At 43.5% G+C, this 18523-nt stretch overlaps 1 protein-coding gene across 6 annotated transcripts in view; it reads right to left on the bottom strand.

Annotated features, from left to right (window-relative positions):
* Positions 1–1682: 1682 nt before the first annotated feature.
* The window catches only part of elavl4 (ELAV like neuron-specific RNA binding protein 4), a 111669-nt gene continuing 94828 nt past the window's right edge, over positions 1683–18523 (bottom strand). For 2 of the 6 annotated variants that reach the window (XM_056275984.1, XM_056275986.1), the window contains 3 exons: positions 13796–14021; positions 5800–5838; positions 1683–2010 (listed from right to left, as the gene is read on the bottom strand). In XM_056275984.1, the coding sequence (XP_056131959.1) occupies positions 1683–2010; positions 5800–5838; positions 13796–14021 (593 nt within the window). Of the gene's footprint in view, positions 2020–3790; positions 3794–4106; positions 4134–5799; positions 5839–13795; positions 14034–18523 lie in introns of all 6 variants that reach the window. The other 4 variants (XM_056275985.1, XM_056275987.1, XM_056275982.1 and 1 more) reach the window with 4 other exon arrangements.

The raw sequence follows: 18523 nt of genomic DNA on the forward strand, positions 1-18523 counted from the left end.
TGGCTCGTCAGCGAAGACGGCGTCTCGCCAGATTTCAGGGCCAACGATAAACAAATAAACATAAAACAGCAGCTGAAGTCAATGCCAACATCAAAGTTATTATCTTTTTTCCTTTAAACAACACATAGAACAACAAAGTTGGATATTTAAGATATGTGAGTAATGTAGTATAGCACCTACTGTTGATCGCTAAAAGGAAGATCTTCTCCGATGTGAGTACACGAACGCAGAGCCAACCAAATGATACAGATCATGTAGCATATGCTCTCTAAGTGGCTAGATGTGTATATATCTATTTACTGATATCCCATATCGACTGATGACCAAACAGGAAAACAACTGGACAAAGGGTCTTCTTGCTTTGGGCTCTGGACTATAAGGATGGTTAGGCCTTGGAAAGACCCCTTCCCCTTCCCTTTTGGGTATCGCTGTTGAATAATCACGCACTAGTACGTCTATGAAAAGTTACCAAGATCACCTGCCTTTAAGTTTGCATCCCTTTTCATAAAACTCGCCTTCTACAAAATCACCACCGACTTCGGATTCCGCTAAAAACAAACGACCTTTGATCCTAAAAAGTACCACGGCAGAACGAACAAGACAAGGTGGAGCCCCCTCCCGCCCGCCCCGTCCCCCCGCTAGTTAGCCAGTCAAAATATTTTTCTCTTTTTTCAAATCCAGATTCTTGTAAAAATTCTTCAATAATTATTATTTTAATTATCATTTATAAAAATAGATCTTCTTTCTCTTTATTTTTATCTTTTTCTAAACGTGTTTTTTTTTCCAAGCAAAGAGATCCTCTCTTTGGCAACAGTGTTATTTTTTTTTTCTTAAATTACTTAATGTGTCATCAGGAAAGCTAACCCGTCCCCTCCCTCACCCCATCTCCCTGAAACCCCTGTGAGGAAAGACATGTTTTGTTTGCGATACAAAACAAAAACAATGTTAGAAATCCTTTTTTTTTTTTTTCCTGCATCAGAGTTAGTGGGATGGCGACATCCCTTCTATAATCGATAAAGGGGGAGTTTAATACACACTAAAAATGAATGAATGGTTCACCAATTTAAAAAAGAGCCCCCTCCCCTGCACCGACGGGGAGGTACAGAATTCTAACGACAGTGGATCCGGATTTAAAAAAGGAAAAAAAAACAAATCCTGAATCAGGACAGAGAAAAGGTTTCAACTGAAAACAAAAATAGGACTCTCTCTTCTCTGAAATAAGGGAGTACGGGCATTTGCTACTGTTTACACTTAAGAGGAAAATCAGTTTGAACAACCACAACAAACAGAAAGAATATACAACAAACAGGAGCCTGGAATTGTCACAGGAAACTCCGAAAAAACCCATGGACATATTCATCATTTCATTTTTGTAATACTTAGGCAACATTGGCTTATAGGTCCAAAGTTATAATATAAGCCATTTCTAGTTCAAATTGCGTGATGGTCTGACGGTCGCTTTGTGTTCTGGTTGGAGTTGAGTTTGCTGTGTTGGATGGCTGTAGTACGGTGGTAGTGGTGGATTGTGACAAAAAAAGAGGCGAGGGACAAAGTGTGGGGCAGGGGAAGGGGGGCAGGAGGTAGAGGTAGGGGGATGGGTGGGAGGGTGGGCAGGAGGCTGGGGGGAGGGGGATTCGGAGTGGGCAAAGTTGGGGGCAACTGGAATTCGTACCGGTTCAAGTTCAGGACTTGTGTGTCTTGTTGGTCTTGAAGGAGACTTGCAAGACGCGGTCACCCAACCTGTAGCCGTTGAGACTGGCGATGGCCATGGCCGCCTCGTCGTAATTCGTCATGGTGACAAAGCCAAAGCCTTTGCACTTGTTGGTGTTGAAGTCGCGGATCACCTTCACGTTGTTGACAGCACCGAATGGCCCGAACAGCTGCCAGAGCACGCTCTCATCTGAGTCGGGGGACAGGTTGTACACGAAGATGCACCAACCGGTGCCCGTGTGTCCGGGGATGTTCATACCAACCAGGCTGGTCATGCTGTCAATGGTGATGGGAGAAAACCTAGGAGGAGACAGAGAGACGGAGAGAGAGGGAGAGAGATAGGAGCAAGTTTCAGTTGAAATGGTTAAGGCATAAGGTTAAGAGCAGCTCAATGTCTGTTGTACATAAAATGGACATAAACCTAATCATAAAATCTCCACCTGGCCTTGACTTCAGAGATCGATTCATACTGACACTAAAACCTCCCTCTATAGTATCTCACACCTTGACCTTGTGCTCACCTCCAAGTAACTGTACAGTCTACTGACAGTCCACAGTCTACAGTCACACGCCATGACTGGCTCCTCCAAGCTGCAAACATCACTCATTTTGCTAATGACCTAAATTTACCAACCAAACCAAGATGATTCTTGCTTCGCTAAAAAGCTCATAATTAAAATGAGTCAGAATGGGTGCTATTGGATATCTGTGTGTGTGTGTGTGTGTGTGTGTGTGTGTGTGTGTGTGTGTGTGTGTGTGTGTGTGTGTGTGTGTGTGAGTGTCTATGTTTCAATGAAGAGTTTGTATGTGCGCCAGCGTAGCCACACTAAATCCTTTCTGTGTTCCTCCTTTCAGCGTGAAAGGCCTCCACTCAGGAGTGACTGCAGTGTTGCATGCTGGGATGTATTTCTGGTGAAGGGAGATGCAGAGGAAGCTCTTCTCCCTGCCTCCTTGAGTGGCTCCTTTGGGAGCTAAATTGCAGGAAGTCGCTGAATTAAACCATTTCTAGAAATTCATCAAAGGCCATGCACGCAGCCTGCTAAATCTGTTCTCCTTCGCCTCATAATCTTCTCCTTTTTCCTGTGATGCAAGAGATTTGAATCCACAGTTGACTTCACTTAATTGCCTTTCCGCTTAAAGGAAAGGGAGAGGAGGAAAAAAACTACACCCACTTTTAAATAAAAGGTAAATGAGATAAAAAGGTTCATTTCTTCTCAACCCCTCCTCTCTGCAGGAACGACTATAGGCATTATTAGGTGTGCTTTAATTGAGATTTTTGCTTTGCTGCAGCTGTCTCAGAGGGAGGGGTGGGGTGGGGTGCTTAATGGAAAATGGAAGCACTTTAGAGCCCAGTGGCATGAAGGAACAAAGTGTATTCCACCCACTCCTCTGGCAGTCTGCAGGCTGTTCTGTTCTGTTCTATTCCAGGGCCCATGGCACTGATCGATAGCACTGCTCGCCTCTCTGGGCCCCCACCCGTCTCTCTCTCTTGCTCTCTCTTTCTCTCTCTCTAGCTGCTATATATGGTCAGAAATCACTACGACCTTCCTGCATGACTTTGGTCCTGCAGTGTATGCTTCTTGCCAGTGTGGCTGGTGTGGATGCCAATTGTGAGTGCTCAGGGTCGTTGACTCATTGGCTGCAAGGTCTCCCTGCACTCATTTGACTTAGGAGGCTTTCACATCAGGGACCCGGGCCTGGATCCAAGTACACTTGACCCCAAAGTCCGGTTCGTTTGATTTGTGTGAACACTGTGTGCCGTATCTGGGCACAGATCACCTTGGAAAAGGTGGTCTTGAGTACGGTTCATGTGCACATGGGTACGGTTTGCATCAGGTGTGAAAACGACCGTACACGGAAGTGGACTGCTATGTGACGGCATAAGAAAAGTCTCATTTCTGGGTAAAAATGTAGAAAAAATGGCTTAAAGTTCCATGGCGTAAGTGTCTTCATCTTTCCCCAGCTAAAGTGTCTCATTTCTGGGTAAAAAAAATGTGGGGGAAAAAAAAACAGACTAAAGTATTCTCTTCCTCTTTGTGTTTATTGGCGGATTACAAACCAGCTACGTGCAAACTGGCACCTACTGTATTTGAGTGTGTAGTTACGCAAGTGTACTCGGGTACGGAACATTACTAATGTGAAAGCTGAGCAGCAGGGGTGAGGAGAGGTGGAGCATGGTATGAAGCAATCGTACCTAATATGAAAACGCCCTTAGACTCGCTGAAATACCCCGAGTAGCGGCATGGGATATGATTATTATCATATTTCATATCTTTAAAGTATACTTATTTTGTTTTTCTTTTGTCAGTGCATCATCTTTCTCAGCTACAAATGCAATTACTTCTCTTAAATCTTGACATGACTTCTCTGTCCTGTTGATTTAGTATTTTCTCCAGCATGTAGCAGGTGGAATCTTAACAAGTCTGGTGGCCTCAAGGCCTCGTCTAGCATGCTCAGCTGTGTCCAGACCCCTCCTGCTGGGCTCTACAACAACCTGATGGTTATTTGCATGCAAAAGCTGGAGTGAGTGTTAGGTTGAGAGCTAGAGCCTGACTAACAGAACCACAGTGGGCATGATGGTAAATGTACCTGTGTGTGTGTGTGTGTGTGTGTGTGTGTGTGTGTGTGTGTGTGTGTGTGTGTGTGTGTATCTTTAAGTATGTGTGAGTGTGCACATGCATGTGAGTGAATCCATCAGAGTGGGACCAAGCACAAGCCAATGTTACAGGAGAGACCAGGGGTTGCATAGCAACAGTGTCGCTGACCAGCTATTCTATCCTTTCTATAGCCGACCATTTCTACCTCAATATCTTTCTCCTTATCCAGCTATGCCTCCTAATTGACACCCTTGAATCATTGTATTTTGTTTTTGGCATCGTCTACATTCAGCAGGACTGTATCACATACACAAACATTCCTTCTTCAGAAAGTGATTATGTAAAGACGAAGAGGATAGCTGCTACTCCGTAGTCATTTGGGTGTAGTTACACTGTAGTTTGTATTCAACTGGACACTGAAGAAGGTGATGAGGGTTAAAACTATAAAATCCACGATGCATCATCCTCAACGCCATGCTGTAAGCAGAATCCAAATCCCTGGCTCTAACAAAACTGCTGATCATCACTTTTGGAGGAGCCTTTCTCTCAGCCTAAACTTCCCTTCTTGTGCCTGCAACATGCAAGATGCCACAGTGTGCACAAGAAACATCTATCATCACAGAGGCTGCCATTCAGGGTTATGTAACACGTATGGTAGCAGGAAAGCAAAATGAAAGATGGTGAAAGGAAAACCATGGCGGAGGGGTGCTGAGAAAAGTTTAGGCTATCTGCAGTGAAACAGCAATTCCTGTTTCCAGCAGGGATCCAGGTTCATCCAGCCTCTTGTCCTCTCAAACCACTTACTGCTCAAAATTAGCATAATCAAAACAAGTTATAGCATTTGATCTTCTTTTTCAAGGAATACAAATTCTCGTGATCATACAAAATAATTTTGAGCTCATCAAACCAAGCTATGCTACATTTAATGATAGATGTTTATAGTAGTTGTATGGAATAGTGTATATAACGTATATAACAGATTAGGAAAGCTTTATGAATCAGTGGGAGACTGATTCAAACCTTGCTCTTAATTAAGGACTGTTCCCAAATTAAGATAACGCTACAGAGGCTGTAGAGGTAGGACAGGAGAACCTGAATCCAATAGGGGGGGGGGGGGGATCACACCTAGAAATCAAGAGCAGTACAGTTCACAACAAATACCATTCAATACACAGAAACAGTCCAACACAACCCAAACACTATCAGCACTCGCCACGATCAACACAAAGCAAATTCATCTCCACTGAAAATAAAAACTCATTGTTCTCTGTTTTTTTTAACACCTTATGGTGTTTGTTAAGTTTTCAAAAAAAAAAATTAAAAAAAATCAAGGAACCAAAATAAGCAGTCAGCCTTGAATTAATTGTAAAATGCAAAGTGACTTCAAAAAACGGGAAAACTTAAAACGGAAGGAAAAATATAGAAAAAAAGATATGTTGAAAAATCATTGAGTCAACATGGACATCTGGCATTGGTTGAAGTTTTTAATTACCTCTTTACGCCATAGGCCATATTAAGCAAATTGTCCAGCCTGCAAAGAGAAGGAGGGTTCTGGGGTTAATGGTGGGCAGATGGTCGACTCACTCAATGGAACTAATGCTAGGCCCCTGTAGGAACTGCATGGTCTTACTCACTCAAGAAACAAACAAACCCATCCATAGATGGCCCATTACACTGAGGAGCCCCACCAGGTGATACTTTTCGCTGTCATCAGTTCTCAAATCTACAGTACCCTTCACGCAGTAGTCAACTGCTAGGTTAGCCACTGCGCTGTACCACAGGCCAAACATACTGGAACGTAGCAATGCTAGTTAACGCCAGACTGTTACTGTATGTTAAAGAAAACCGTCATCATCAGATGACTTTAGGCTACTGTAAGATGCAGTGCTCCAGTTATGAACTGGCTAAAGCTCAGTATTACAGTCACAGCACTAACTGTCATTGTGCTATAGCATGGCATGGCACTTGACTATACCTAGAATGCAAGGCTAGCCACAGTGCTAAGCAATGGCAAATTATTGCCATTGTTTTTTACATGCAGAGAAAAATGCATGTAGGCATCCCTTCAATTCATGCTTTTCAAAAGATTGTCATTTGGAGGATGGAGGTAAAAGAACATTTAGGGCTCTCTCAAATGACTGCAATCGTCAATTAATGTTGTTTAAAAGAAACAATAAGAAACGTTGAGATTGCAACTGAGATGACAGGAAGTGTTGGAGAGTTCTGTCAGTGTAATGGTTTGGCATTTGAATTATGGTGAGCAAGAGAGAGGATGATGAGTTGTGTGCTCTCTGGGATGTGGACCAACAAAAACACAACTGAACACCAAACTGGCCATGAAATTGGGAACGTCTGTCTTAGCGGCCCGGGTCAACTGGTTAAGTGCTAACAGGTCAGGTGGAATGACTGGGTGTTAGACAGTTGGTTGTCGGTACAATGAAAAGGATTAGTATTTGGGAAACGTCCTAGTTCCATAATAATTTCTGCCCCTGAGCTACAGCCATCACAGCTGGTCAGGAGAGACTGCAGACAGCTTGTGTCTGTGTGTTTGTGTGCGTGCTTGTGTAAGTGTGAGTGTGTATGTCTGCCTGCGGCTACATATGTTTCTATGTGTCATTGTGTGTGGTTTGCATGCTGGGTTAAAAAACAAAACAAAAAAACAATATGACTCTGTGTATATGTGTGTGTGTGTGTGTGTGTGTGTGTGTGTGTGTGTGTAAGAGAGTGTCTTTGTGCCTGCATCTGTGCGTTATGCATGTGTGCATATCTGTACATGTGAATGAGAGACGGAGTTTATGTGCAAGTATTTGTGCATGTTTTCGTACACATGTATGAGCTGAATATAGTGAGTCAGTGTGTGCCTGTGAGTGTGTGTGTGTGTCTTTGTGTTTGCACATGTGTGTGTGTGTGTATGTGTGTGGGCTAAACTGCTGTGCTGTGTGAACTCTTAGGTCTTGTGACTGGATGACCTTCTGGTGTGACTGGGCTCTGGTCAGTATCAGACTTATTAACTCCTGTGACCTGATGGACCGGGGCCACAGCTTACTGAGCAACCGCAGCTCACAGTGCAAAACACCACAAACTCTCTGACGGCGGCCGGGATGTGCGGTGGTCTGTTTTTTTATTCTGTCTTTTAACCAGTATGTTTGGATCTTTTTAGTCTCCCTCTATAAAACTGCATATTGCAACCAAAGTATTTAAATCCCCCATGATGCAATGAAAGTGTGTTATTTTTTCAATTACTAAAAACAGACAGTTTAGCTTTATTGTAGCATAATTAAGAACACATTTATTGAGGTTATTCGCTTGCACTTGAAAGGGAAATGAAATAATGGGGATTTTGGAAAACACAGCTTCTCATGTAATTTTACATTTATAGCTGGAAGACTTAACCCTATCAATCTTTTCACCTTATTGAGATACTTTGCATTTTATAGGCATTTTTGTTTGTTGGACATATGCTTCACCAAAATATCATTTAGGACTTTTTTAGCACTGGCTTACATTTGACAGCCTTGGCTGATGATACATTTAGTAATTTTTATTTCCGAATAGTCTTAATCAATTTTATTGCTTTTACAAAAACACACCATCAATACACCACAAAGGCAAAACTCAGTTTCACCCAGAAACTAATAACGTCGAGCACTGAGGAGCTGGTTTTCAGCCGGGCTTACATTATTTGTTTGCTGGATGCCAACAGTTATTATATACACACACAGGTGTAATAAACACAACACAAAGATTGCTCATGAAACAAAGCAAAAAGTGGGGGAAAAGGACATACTGACTCATTATGGCTCTAATTAGCCCATTATGAGAGAGGGGAAGGAGCAGGCTGCTTTGTGGGTAAATGAGTCAATTGGAGAGGAGGCTCAGAGGACAGGCGCAGGAGGCCTAGGGAGCAAACAGACATCTGCTGGTCCGCAAACCGCTGGGCCAATACACAATAACCTGCACCACACACATACACACACACACGCACGTTCACACGCACACATGCATGCGAATTCACACACACACACACACACACACACACACACACACACACACACACACACACACACACACACACACACACACACACACACACACACACACAGCCTCTCCAAGCTTGACATAAACAATAGGGCTTTTGTTCTGTCTCTAAATGCCTGTTAATGGGAGAGCACAGGTTTTTGTCTTTTTGCAACAAAAATCTGTAGAATTAAAATTGGCTCCTGCCCTAGATATAATAAGGCTATTATTGCTAATTAGTAATATTGCTAATTAGTGCCATTAGCTAAGAACAGAGGCTGGGAAGCAAGCTGAGATCCAGGGCTTGGTGTATTGTGCTTGACTAAATGATGTTTACTGTGTGAGAGAAGGGCCAGACAGGAGCACAGTACCTCATCACATAGACATGCTACAGGCCCTGGAGGACGTAGATAGGACACTTCAGATTTAAAATCTGTGAATGAAATCATGTTCTGATGTGTATGTTTCTTTTTTTTTTAACCCCCTCCCCCCCTTTTTCTCCCCAATTGTACCCAGCCAATTACCCCACTCTTCCGAGCCGTCCTGGTCGCTGCTCCACCCCTTTTGCCGATCCAGGGAGAGCTGCAGACCACCACATGCCTCCTCTGATACATATGGAGTCGCCAGCCACTTCTTTTCACCTGACAGTGAGGAGTTTCGCCCAGGGGACGTAGCACGTGGGAGGATCACGCTATTCCCTCCAGTTCCCCCTGCCCCCTGAACAGGCGCACCGACCAACCAGAGGAGACACTAGTGCAGCGACCAGGACACATACCCACATCAGGCTTCCCACCCGCAGACACGGCCAGTTGTGTCTGTAGGGACGCCCGGCCAAGCCGTGGGTAACCCGGGATTCGAACTGGCGATCCCCGTGTTGGTAGGTAATGGAATAAATAGACTGCTACGCCACCCGGACGCCCCTGATGTGTATATTTCTGAACTTCACTTTTATTGTGGTAGTACATGTTATATGGTCCAGTGGTGAAGCCTTTTCATTCTGATCTACATTTCACTCCTCTCAGTTTACTTTCTGATGACATTTGGTTGGTTTGTGTTCATATTTTTATGAACTTTTTGGATTTTTTTTAACTTCTGCCTACTCCTTTTTGAACTGCCGAGATTTAAAACAAATGTTTGATGATGATATTGCTTGCTTGTTTTGATTTTTTTTCTCGTTTGTTTTCTTTTATTATACATTTTAGAAAAAAATTTAAACATTCGAAATAAACAAAACAAACAAACTTTCAGTTTTAGCTGTTATGTATTCTAACTGCTGTTTTGGAAATTGCAGCTGGCCTCGTCCTTCAGTGTAGCAACCCTACCAATACCAAAAGGGTTGAGGATCCTTCACATTTAATTACTGACTTTCTTCAAATGGGTTAAGAGGCACTTCTAGTTTGGTTTGTTTTTTTCCCACCTCTTTTTTATTTGATTACAGTTTTTATTTAATTTTTGGCTACAATTTTTCACAACTAGTTTTAAAGTAAATTTTAGTTCTAATTAACTATCATAATCCAGAGGAGGAGATACTTCATCCCTAGTTAATCCCAGCCTTTAAGCATTATTCCCTCTCCTCCAGGAGTAAATACAGGAGGTGGGAACGAGCATTACTTTGCCTCAGAACACCAGAGGACGGGCTTTTTGTGGCATCGCCGCCAAACGCTTTAGTTAAAAACAATGTACACATTGAGCCCATCTGTAGAAACGTGTGTGTGTGTGTGTGTGTGTGTGTGTGTGTGTGTGTGTGTGTGTATGCAGGGCTGAAGGAAGGTCCTATGGTTGTGGGTTGTGATGAGGAGCGACAGGATTCCTGTGGAGCCTGTAAATTGGCTTGGCGTATCACAGACACACAGCCCCGCTACATCGCTCAGGTGTCACACCGGGGAGGACGCTGCAGACGAGAAATATCTTCCGAGCCCTGACTTTGATGGGGGAGTAAACAGCATGACTGGCTTAGTGCTGTGTGTGTGTGGGGGGGGGGGGTACGCGCATAGACAGCCTCACGATGTGATATATATTCTAGTTGGCTCAGATTGGGGCAACAGCTGACCCTGCCCTGACTGTTGTTTTGTTCATGGGAGAAAGCATGAAAATAAAGGAAGTAAGTTTAAACACTCTCCTGGCATCGTGGAAAGTAGAAAAAGCAGAACTGGGAAGGATTGTTTGTGAGTGAGTCACAGAAAGAAATGTCCATAGGTGTGTGTGTGTGTGTGTGTGTATGTATGTATATGTATATATATATATATATATATATATATATATATATATATATAATGTCAGATATGTAAAGTGATGGATTAGTGTGGTATTTAGGTAACCTGGGTAAAAAGCTATACCAATACAAATTCAAGACATTCTCACGGTTTGAATACTAAGACTGACATGGTATTTGTCAGCACATGCATTTAGAGTCTGCTATGTGAACAGTTGAACTGGTAAAGCTTATAAGCACTGAAACAAGACAGACTTGGATTTGGAGTTACAACGATCCTTCAAAGTTGCAAAGTGTTGATTTTTCCTGCATGAGCCAAAGTCTTCATGAGTATGATTAGAATTTACATTGCTAAATAAATTTGGGTTTGGGGCTTTTATAGAACAGGAATAAGACAAGCTAAATCAAGTGCACCTGTTTTGTTATTTCCTCCCAAAAAAAGTCTCCTGACTTCTGTAATGGAGTAGGTTTTTTACAGACATGAGAGTGAGCCCTCTGGACAGTATGGGTATGATGGCAGGGAGATGAGATGAAGGGAAGTACGTAGTCGTGAACGACAGAACCCCACAGTCTCTTCTGATTTCTGATGACATTCACAGGACCTGATTTACCAACATCTGCACCAAGCGGAGAGCTTACACCTCTTGTTTAAAACAGGGGAGTCAACGCCCTGCGTGAAAGGGATTGTTTGAAGGGGAGAAGCTGCTTCGCATTGTTGATGCAGATCTATTGGCTTGACTAAGACTTCCTTTGTGTAGGCGCCCCATCTCCTGTCTGAACAATTTGTAAACTGCATTTGGTGCAAATGTTTTACAAATCAGGCCAGGTGTTTGAAACATAATTGCTTCCTCAATTGAATGCAACTCATATTCAAATGGACCGACAGTAATAGCTATCATGTTTACGACTGATGAGCCACATTACAGGGGTTTCAATTAGACAATAAAACCCCCTTGACATCTCTAATCCTGTTTGTTGTTTCTGGATACCAAAGAAATAGGAAGTGCTGCACTGTATTCTATGGCAGGGATTGTTTGAACGGAATGTAAAACATTGATCATGAAACAACCACAAATCACATTCACATCAATTTTTATGTCTAGGCCCCTATTGCTGCTTTAGATCAGATGTACGGATGGGTATCACTAAGATTTTAATGGTACTACTACTCTTACCCATACTGCTTATCGATCCGGGACTTTAATGGTACTCTTATTGGTTCTTTTTGTTATTTTTTAAGAGAAACAAATTAAGAACAGAATTAACATTGCTTTATTTTCTCATGTCTGGACAGAGCGTTACTTTTAATCACTAACCATGTTTGTATAATTTAGTTAACTCCGTACACTAGACTGCTAGCATACATAACATACCTGAGTTGGATGGGGCAGCAAGAGATGAACCACGAGCTAGGCCGTCGAAAACTGGATTCCCCCCCCCCCTTTTTTCTCTCCAATTGTACCTGGCCAATTACCCCACTCTTCCAAGCTGTCCCGGTCGATGCTCCACCCCCTCTGCCAATCCGGGGAGGGCTGCAGACCACCACATGCCTCCTCCGATACATGTGGAGTCGCCAGCCGCTTCTTTTCACCTGCCAGTGAGGAGTTTTGCCAGGGAGACGTAATGCGTGGGAGGATCACCCTATTCCCCCTAGTTCCCCCTCCCCCCGAACAGGCACCCCAACCGACCAGAGGTGCTAGTGCAGCGACGAGGACACATACCCACATCCGGCTTCCCACCCGCAGACACAGCCACAGCCAATTGTGTCTGTAGGGATGCCCGACCAAGCCAGAGGTAACACAGGGATTCAAACAGCGATCCCTGTTTTCGTAGGCAATGTAATAGACCGCTACGCTACCCGGACACCCAGAGAGCATTACATTTAATCATTAGCCATGTTTGTATAATTTAGTTAACTCCGTGTGGGCTCTAGACTGCTAGCATACATTACATACCTGAGGTGGATGGGGCAGCGAGAGATGAACTACGAGCTAGGCCGTCAAAAACGGCATTTCCCCTCCTGTATTTGATGCGCTTTCACTAGATGTTTTGAAAGATTGCTTGTGTTTCCACCCTTACATGCAAAAGACTTGTTGCACTTGTGGCAACGAGCATTGTCAGCATTGACTCTAGTGAAGTATAACCAGACTTTTGACTGTTTAGTTCTCTCTCCGCCATTGTCACTAAGAGCAGGCTCTGTGTGTGTGTGTGTGTGTGTGTGTGTGTGTGTGTGTGTGTGTGTGTGTGTGTGTGTGTGTGTGTGTGTGCAACTGAGAGAGAGAGAGAGGTAGAGAGAGCTGGCCTCACCCCTCAGCTCACACATACGACAGGCTCTGAGAGAGATCTCTCTTCTGGATTGGGGATAGCGAAAATGCATCATAGACGAATGTCTTAATCTTATTGCAAATTAGAAATGGAGTTGGTGAGATAAAAGGAGCAAGATAACGTTCATTTAGCCTAAATAAATTGGACATTTATTTTCTTAAGTTCTCCAATACCAATAGCAGAACCGTTAACGTCAGAGCTTATCAATACTACAGTCTTTAATAATTTAGCACCGGTGCTCATTTCTTACCGGGTTTCGGTACCCATCCCTACTCGGATGAAACTTTCAGTGATCTCCAGATGTCTAGAAGTCATTAGAAATTGGGCCATAAAATCCAGTGCTGCATGGACCACAACCCAAAGTACACACACTTTTTATGGCAGCCTGTCCTTACGCTATATTCTTCCCACCCACCGTACATTATAACGATTCCCAACCTTATGGACAGGGGACTGAACTTTTCTGAAACTTAACTCTTTTCAACACAGAAAAACAATTGTTCCTTATTGTCCTACAGATTAGGGTAAGATAGTAAGTTTAATACAGTTTTTAATTCTGTTAATATCGAGGGCAGACCAGTAAGACAAATACAATTCATTATTTACCTGGGAGGGCAGCCACTAGCTAGCTGCATGTCAAGCAGTCTTTAAAGGCAGTCCTTGTCATTAAAAGTAAATGCTCAGAGATTACTCAAGTAATTTTAGTTTCTTTGGGAAGTGTAATGGGAACCACAGTTTTACGTCAAAGGAATCCAGTTTCAGTCCACGGCCCAAATGTGGGAAATCCTGCATAAGCCACAACTTCCACAGTATTTTCACCCAGACGAAAATAGCCCACACTATGACTACCTCATCTTCAGGCCCCGCCTCTGTCCCACCCGTCTGTCAAACACCTCCTCACCTGTGGCTCGCCATCCCAGTCCCAGCTACTCACCTGAACCTCTGGGCCTGGTGGTGGAGGGGGCCTGGGTACCGGCGGTTGGGGGACTGGTACAGCTGTGACAGAAGGGCTTGGCTTGTCTTCTGGCTGGGATTGTTGGCGAACTTGACTGTAATGGGCTCAGCTGCACCAGACGGCTTCTGTCCATTCAAGCCCTTGATGGCCTCTTCTGCCTCTATCCTCTTATCAAAGCGGATGAAGCCCACACCCCGCGAGCCACCTGTGGGGCCAGCAGATCACAAACACGACCAGGCCCACTTTTATTTCACATGGTTTGGAAATGTGGAAAAAAACCTAAACCTTATCTTACAGTGTATAGAGTCATACCACTTCAGACATTCACACTGGAAGACAGTACAGAGAGAGAGGGAGAGAGAGAGAGAGAGAAAGATAGAGACAAACACACACACACACACACACATACACACACACACACACTAGTGGTATGCTGTCTATATGGCTGTGTTTGGCATTTGACCAGTTCTTCCTCTCCAGCCACATGTTCCTGCTCTCTGGCTTCAGCCACTCTAAAGCAGACTCCCTCACCCTGCATTGTTCCCAATGACATTCCAGTTGTTTCCTAGGAGATAGTTTTTGACTGTGACCTGTGAGGAGCATTTAGAGAGACGCACACCCCAGTAGGTCCTTTGTTGGTGTCTGTGAATGCTGTCTATGTGTGTGTGTGTGTGTGTGTGTGTGTGTGTGTGTGTGTGTGTGTATGCACACACAAGCTAGTATCTATTAATGGATGCTATGCTGTGTTTTAATGAGGCTGCCTCGATGGCTCAGAGGATGCTCACTCAGTGACAGCAGCACTCTGCTGAAGAGACTATTTACATAATATTGTGTGTGTGTGTGTTTGTGTGTGTGTGTGTGTGTATGTGTGTATGCATATATGCACTGGCATGTGTGTGCGTTTGTGTGTGTAAGTGAATTTCAGGGAGAGGATGAGATGGAGGGAATTTTGAGCTTCAGCGTTTGTGTGCAGTGTGTTACTCATGCTTAGAAAATCTTTTACACATCCTCTCTGCCTCTGGTTCTCTCTCTCTGTCTCTCTCTCTCTCATTTACAACTTGTTGTTGACCTGTCTTAGGGCTTAGAATTTCCTGAATTCTTGCTTAGAGAAGCCCCCCCCCCCACACACACACACCACACCTTTTCCACCCCTTCTCTTCTTGGTACAGATGTTAAACAAGATTTTGCACTTTTCAGGCTAAAGTGAAATGTTGAAGGTTACTGTAACTTGAAATCGATAATGGCAACATTTTCTTTCATACGTATTTAGGGGCTGGGAGTACATATCAACTCACAGTGAGATACAATCAGGGCGAGAAGATATGATTTTGCAGCTTGGTCCAAATGTAAAAACCATGTCTCACTGTCTTCAAAATTAGAGTCAGAATCAGCTTTTATTAGCTCCGAAAGTCTGCGTATAAGAATATGCTATAGGAACATATACGAGGAATTTGGCTTGGTGGGCTACTTATTTGAGACATAACAGGATGTAAAAGGACATAAAAAGTAGAAAAAGGAAGCTGAGAAATACGGGGAGAAATATAATACTTTTAAACACAGAACAAATAGGAAACATTTGTTTAAATATAGGAGAAATATGCAAAAGCCTGTTTTCCACTATACCATATTCACAAATGAAAACATTGCACATGTTACCCGGAATGTATACAGAACAGCGACCACAAACCTTTTACTTAAACAAACATTCTCATTACATCTCCCCAACGTCTGTTGGATAATCTCATTCACTATGCTCCAACCTAAAATATTCAGTTCTATTCTCATTTTGCCTTTATGTCTCACTTGCCACTGACAGCCTTTCACGAGTTCCCCTCCCTTACCTCTTCTCCTGCCAGCCCTGTACCTGTACATTTTAATTAGCTTGTCAAAGGCACAGGAATAACAATTTGGATGGAATATACACAGGGACAAGAGCAACAACTAGGTTTTTCACACTGCAAGGTTTCTTCCTGTTGCATGTGCTATGCATGTGCAAGCATGTGCTAGGCATGTGTTATGCATGGCTATGCATGTGTTGTGCATGTGCTATGCATGGCTAACATGGGAGTCAGGGCTGTTCTTTGGTCTCTGGACAAAAACTGGGATTGTACATGAAATGTGTTAAAAAAACAAAAAACAATAAAAGAAATGCCTAGGGAAGATCGACTGAGCACATACATCTATTTTTAATGAATGCTCTGCTTTCATTCATTTAGTTCCTTATGTCAAGAAACTACCAAGTACAAGCAAAGTCTTTCAATGCAGGATGCCAATGGAGCGCCTGAGGTTAAAAAGCCTTGCTTAAATTAAGGAAGTAAAGGGAGCGCTTTACTTGTTCAATTCCTCCTCACAGATTTGTTCAGGGCAGTGAAGCTGGCAGTGTTTTGGTCACACGCCCATGTCTCTAACCTGTAAGTTTCAGTTACAGGCACACACAGAGAGGCATATCTCACGCTATTACATAGTTACAATGTGTATGGTTAGGCATATCTCACGCTATTACATAGTTACAATGTGTATGGTTAGGCATATCTCACGCTATTACAGAGTTACAATGTGTATGGTTAGCATGTTTGACTGTGATGTATCACTGCATGCTTTTCACCATGTGAAAAAGTCAACTTAGCAATGTAAAATCATATCTTTAGTTAAAGCCCTCCCTGGTGGTGTATGTGGAGCGCGCCATCACCAGTCAGCAAATGTGGGGATTGGAGCGAAGAAGGGAGACATGAAAAGGAATCCCGAGTGGGGGGAACAAAGGATACCAGAGGACAGGAGAAGAGAGTAGAGGTGAAAGAAATGGAGAAAAAAAACCCCAGAATACCAAGGAACTGATGTGAGGGAAGAGAGAAAGGAGAAAACAAGGGATCTGATCTGACCGGAGAGGAGAGGAGAGGAGAGGAGAGGGGAGGAGAGGGGAGGAAAGGCAAAGAGAGGAGAGGAGAGGAGAGGAGGGGGGGGGAGGAGAGGCAAGGAGAGGAGAGGTGAGGAGAGGAGAGGAGAGGAGAGGAGTTGTCCTCTAATCCTCTCAGTTGTCTGGCCTTGAGCTGCTCTTAAGCTGTTACTGGCTGGAGGACCTCTAGACAAATGCTTGGCATACAGATGAGGGCAGTGTGTGCACACACACATGCACACCAACACACACGCATACTTAAGTGGTGACTTGAAGAGGTGCCATTAAGAATGAAGTATGAAGAGAGAGGAAGCGATGTCTATGACCATTTGTGATCGCCCATGACTAATTGTGATATTGTGATGCAGTGGCTGCAATGTGTTGTGTGAGTATACAGTGCATCCGGAAAGTGTTCACACCCCTTCACTTTCCCACATTTTGTTATGTTACAGCCTTATTCCATATTGGATTAAATTCCTTTTTTTTCTCATCAATCTACATACAATACCCCATAATGACAAAGAGAAAAAGGTTTTGTAGAAATTTTTGCAAATTTATTAAAAATAAAAAACGGAAATATTGCATGTACAGCTGTCTTGTTCTCTGACCTCAACCAGCTAAATCCATCAGTAGTGAATGCACTCGAATTTGACAGGAGTTTCTTATGTTGGTTGTTTGACACTGATGGAATCTGGTCTAACACACATTTCTGCCTTGTCCTTTCCATTACCACAATGAAAATAGTTTTTTTCCCCCCGCATGTTTTGTAAATGAATACCATCTGTGTAATCTGCATATTACAACTGGAGGACAGAGAAGCGTGGTATTGGTCACGTCAGTGTCTCTGATTCGATTTCTTTTCCAGGATATGTTTGTTCAGTTTCTCTCGTTTCCTCAACCGATTACTAACAATAAAGTCAATATCAGGCACACAGTTTTTTTTATGACCGCTTTGTAATGCCGTATAAACATGGTGAGCTGGGTTGATTTTTTTCCCCTCCTTTTTCAACATTGCATACAAAGGCAAACCTATAAGCTGGCAGTCTATGGAGTCTAACCTAATGACTGTCCTTTCAGACAGCCCCGGAAGCCCCGGCTACTCATCAACCCACAAGCCATACAGCAGCAGAGGAACACAATGTACTAACTAAGGTACAGCAGTCACTCTTTCTAAATCTCTCTCCTCTACTCCCTTGTCCTCTCTCTGTCCCCCCTCTCTTTCCCTCTCGCTTTTCTTTTCTTCATCTCATTCTCTCTCCCACTCGCTCACCCCAACAGTAATCAACGCAAGCTTATGTAACTCGCTACCTGTGCTTATCTCTCACAAACACACACCAACGGGCACATTGGCTGCCTTACTAATAACACGCTACCACTACCTGGCGAAAGACAGTACAGGGAGAGAGAGGGAGCGAGAGAGAGAGAGGGCGAGAGAGAGAGACATTGAGAGTGAGAGAGTGTACAGGGAAACAGAGAGAGACAGAGAGAGAGAAGAGAGGGAGGGAAGGGAGGGAGAGTACAGGGAAAAGAGAGAGGAGAGAGAGAGTGAGTACAGGGAAACAAGGAGAAAGGGAGAGAAGGAGAGAGAGGAGAGAGAGAACAGGGAAAGAGAGAGTTCAGGCAAACAGAGAGGGAGAGAGAGAGCGAGAGAGGGGGAAAAGAGTGGAGGATTTTTGAGGGTCAAAGTGGGACTGAGGAAAATAAAAAGGAGGAAAACAAGAGAGGAGATGACAGAGTAGGATGTTAGGAGGTGAGGCTAAAAGGATGATGATAAAAGGAAAACAGTTCTATTCTTGCTATTTCTGTCCAAACAA

The sequence above is a fragment of the Lampris incognitus genome, chromosome 3 (genome assembly GCF_029633865.1).
Source record: "Lampris incognitus isolate fLamInc1 chromosome 3, fLamInc1.hap2, whole genome shotgun sequence".
Taxonomy (NCBI): domain Eukaryota; kingdom Metazoa; phylum Chordata; class Actinopteri; order Lampriformes; family Lampridae; genus Lampris; species Lampris incognitus.